The 1912-nt window shown below is 48.0% G+C and overlaps 1 protein-coding gene across 1 annotated transcript; it reads right to left on the bottom strand.

Moving 5' to 3' along the window:
• Nucleotides 1-232: 232 nt before the first annotated feature.
• LOC128820899 (olfactory receptor 6M1-like) lies at nt 233-1469 on the bottom strand. Its single transcript, XM_054001741.1, has one exon. The coding sequence runs from the start codon at nt 1256-1258 to the stop codon at nt 257-259; it is 1002 nt and encodes a 333-aa protein (XP_053857716.1). The 5' UTR covers nt 1259-1469; the 3' UTR covers nt 233-256.
• Between the last annotated feature and the right edge of the window lie 443 nt (nt 1470-1912).

The following is a 1912-nucleotide window of genomic DNA, read 5'->3' on the forward strand; positions in this document are numbered from 1 at the left end:
TGTTTTGGAGATGGGGGCTCTCCAGTGATGGGCCTGGGAGCAGCCAGGGCAGAGAATGAACTGAGTTTCTCCTCCTGCCATTGTTGGTGCCCTGTCTGGGTGTGCAGATGAGTCTCTTATCTCTTAACCTGACACAAGCCGGCAGGAGCATCAGTCTCCTGAGGCAGCCGTGTTTGGAGGCTGCACTCACAGGCACTGGTAGTGTGCAACAGATGACATCAGATTCTTGGGATGGCTTTCCAGAAATGCACCATGGTTAGGGGAAAAGCTTTGTTCTTGCCCTGGCAATGGATTTGTTCAGGGCCAGGATCACAGATTTGTTCCGAAGGCTGTAGATGAATGGATTTAAGAATGGGTACAGGACTGTGTTGAGCAGAGCTACAATTCTGTTGGTCCTCAAGGAAACATCTTCTGCAGGACACGTGTAGAGAGCAATGCAGCTCCCATAGGCAATGGACAAGGTGATGAGATGGGAAGAACACGTAGTCAAAGCTTTCTTCCTCACAGAGGCTGCTGGAAGATGCAGAACACAGAAAAGGATGCAGGTGTAAAATGCCAGAGTCAAACATAAGGAACCCAGCACGACACACGCTAAGAAGACAGAGTCTATTTTCCAAAGCAGGCTGGTGTCAGAGCAGGACAGTCTGAACAAGGGGGAGTTGTCACAAAGGAAATGGGGGATCTTGGAGCCACAGAAAGACAGCTCCGAGAGGAAGAACAGCCGGTAGCTCAGCAGGGCAAAGCCGAGGACCCAAGCAGCAACAACCAGGTGGACACAGAGCTGAGGCTTCATGATGGCAGCATGGAGCAAAGGTTGGCAGATGGCAACATAGCGGTCAAAGGACAGGACAACGAGCAGGATGAACTCTGTGCAGCCCAGGGCAAAATAGAAATAGTTTTGGGCAAAACAGCTGCTTCGTGAGAGAGTGTTCTGAGCAGAGCTCAGCATGACAAACAATTTGATGTTTGTGGAGGATGGAAAGCAGATCTCCAGGAAGGCCAGGTTGCTGATGAAAAAGTAGATGGGGGTTTGCAGCTGGTGATCCACACACACGAGGAAAATGATGGTTGCATTCCCCATCACTGTTGTCAGGTACATGAGCAGAAGGACCCGAGAGAAAAATAGCTGCAGTCTCGGATCAAGCTCTGGGAAACCCTCTAGGATGAACTCAGTAACTGCTGTTTCATTTTCTGGTCCCATGCTGAATTCCAGCTCATCCTGCTGAGACAGGAACATGGCAAAACCAAGTGGGATCATTTCACAGTCTGGACAAACATTTCTATCCTTCCTTCTCTGCTGCTTTCTTTTCCTGCACTCTTGCTATAGAGCACAGAGATTGTGCTTCAAACAATTCTCACACCCTGATTGTTCTCTTTCCCATTTCAGGTAGAGACCTCAGAGATTTTATTGTGTTCTTTCTACCTTTTCCAAACACTCCCAAAGAATTCTTTCACCAGAACAGAGGATTCTAAGGAGCTGTTGGCTATTTCCCCCCATTCCTGGGAAATTCCCAGCTCACTCAGACCTACTGCAAACATCTGTCACACCCATACGCCAAACACCTCTCATCTACAGCACAAACACTAAACGCTGAAATTACACCAAATCTGTGCATTGAACTTCCTTGTTTCTGCTTTTCAGTACTTGCCTTTGGACCAGGAGTCCCTGAGGAACTGTTGCTTCCAAAAGAAGCAATCCCAAGTATCTCTTTTGCAACCCTCTGCTTTCTTCCACAGCTTTTTCCTCTCTGTCTCTTCAGGAAAGGAATGGGGAGGGCAGAATAGGGACCAAGTAGAACTTGGATTTTTAGTACTCTAAATGAGGACTGGAATTTATTATGGATCCACACAGAGTGTCACAATCTGAGCTGTCACCTGTCTGCACCAAAATGAACCTGTGCAGAGCAAGGGA

This window comes from Vidua macroura, chromosome 32, assembly GCF_024509145.1.
Source record: "Vidua macroura isolate BioBank_ID:100142 chromosome 32, ASM2450914v1, whole genome shotgun sequence".
Lineage (NCBI taxonomy): Eukaryota > Metazoa > Chordata > Aves > Passeriformes > Viduidae > Vidua > Vidua macroura.

Coding starts and splice junctions, on each gene's coding strand:
- LOC128820899 (XM_054001741.1), bottom strand. CDS start 1,258: ATGATCCCACTTGGTTTTGCCATGTTCCTGTCTCAGCAGGATGAGCTG.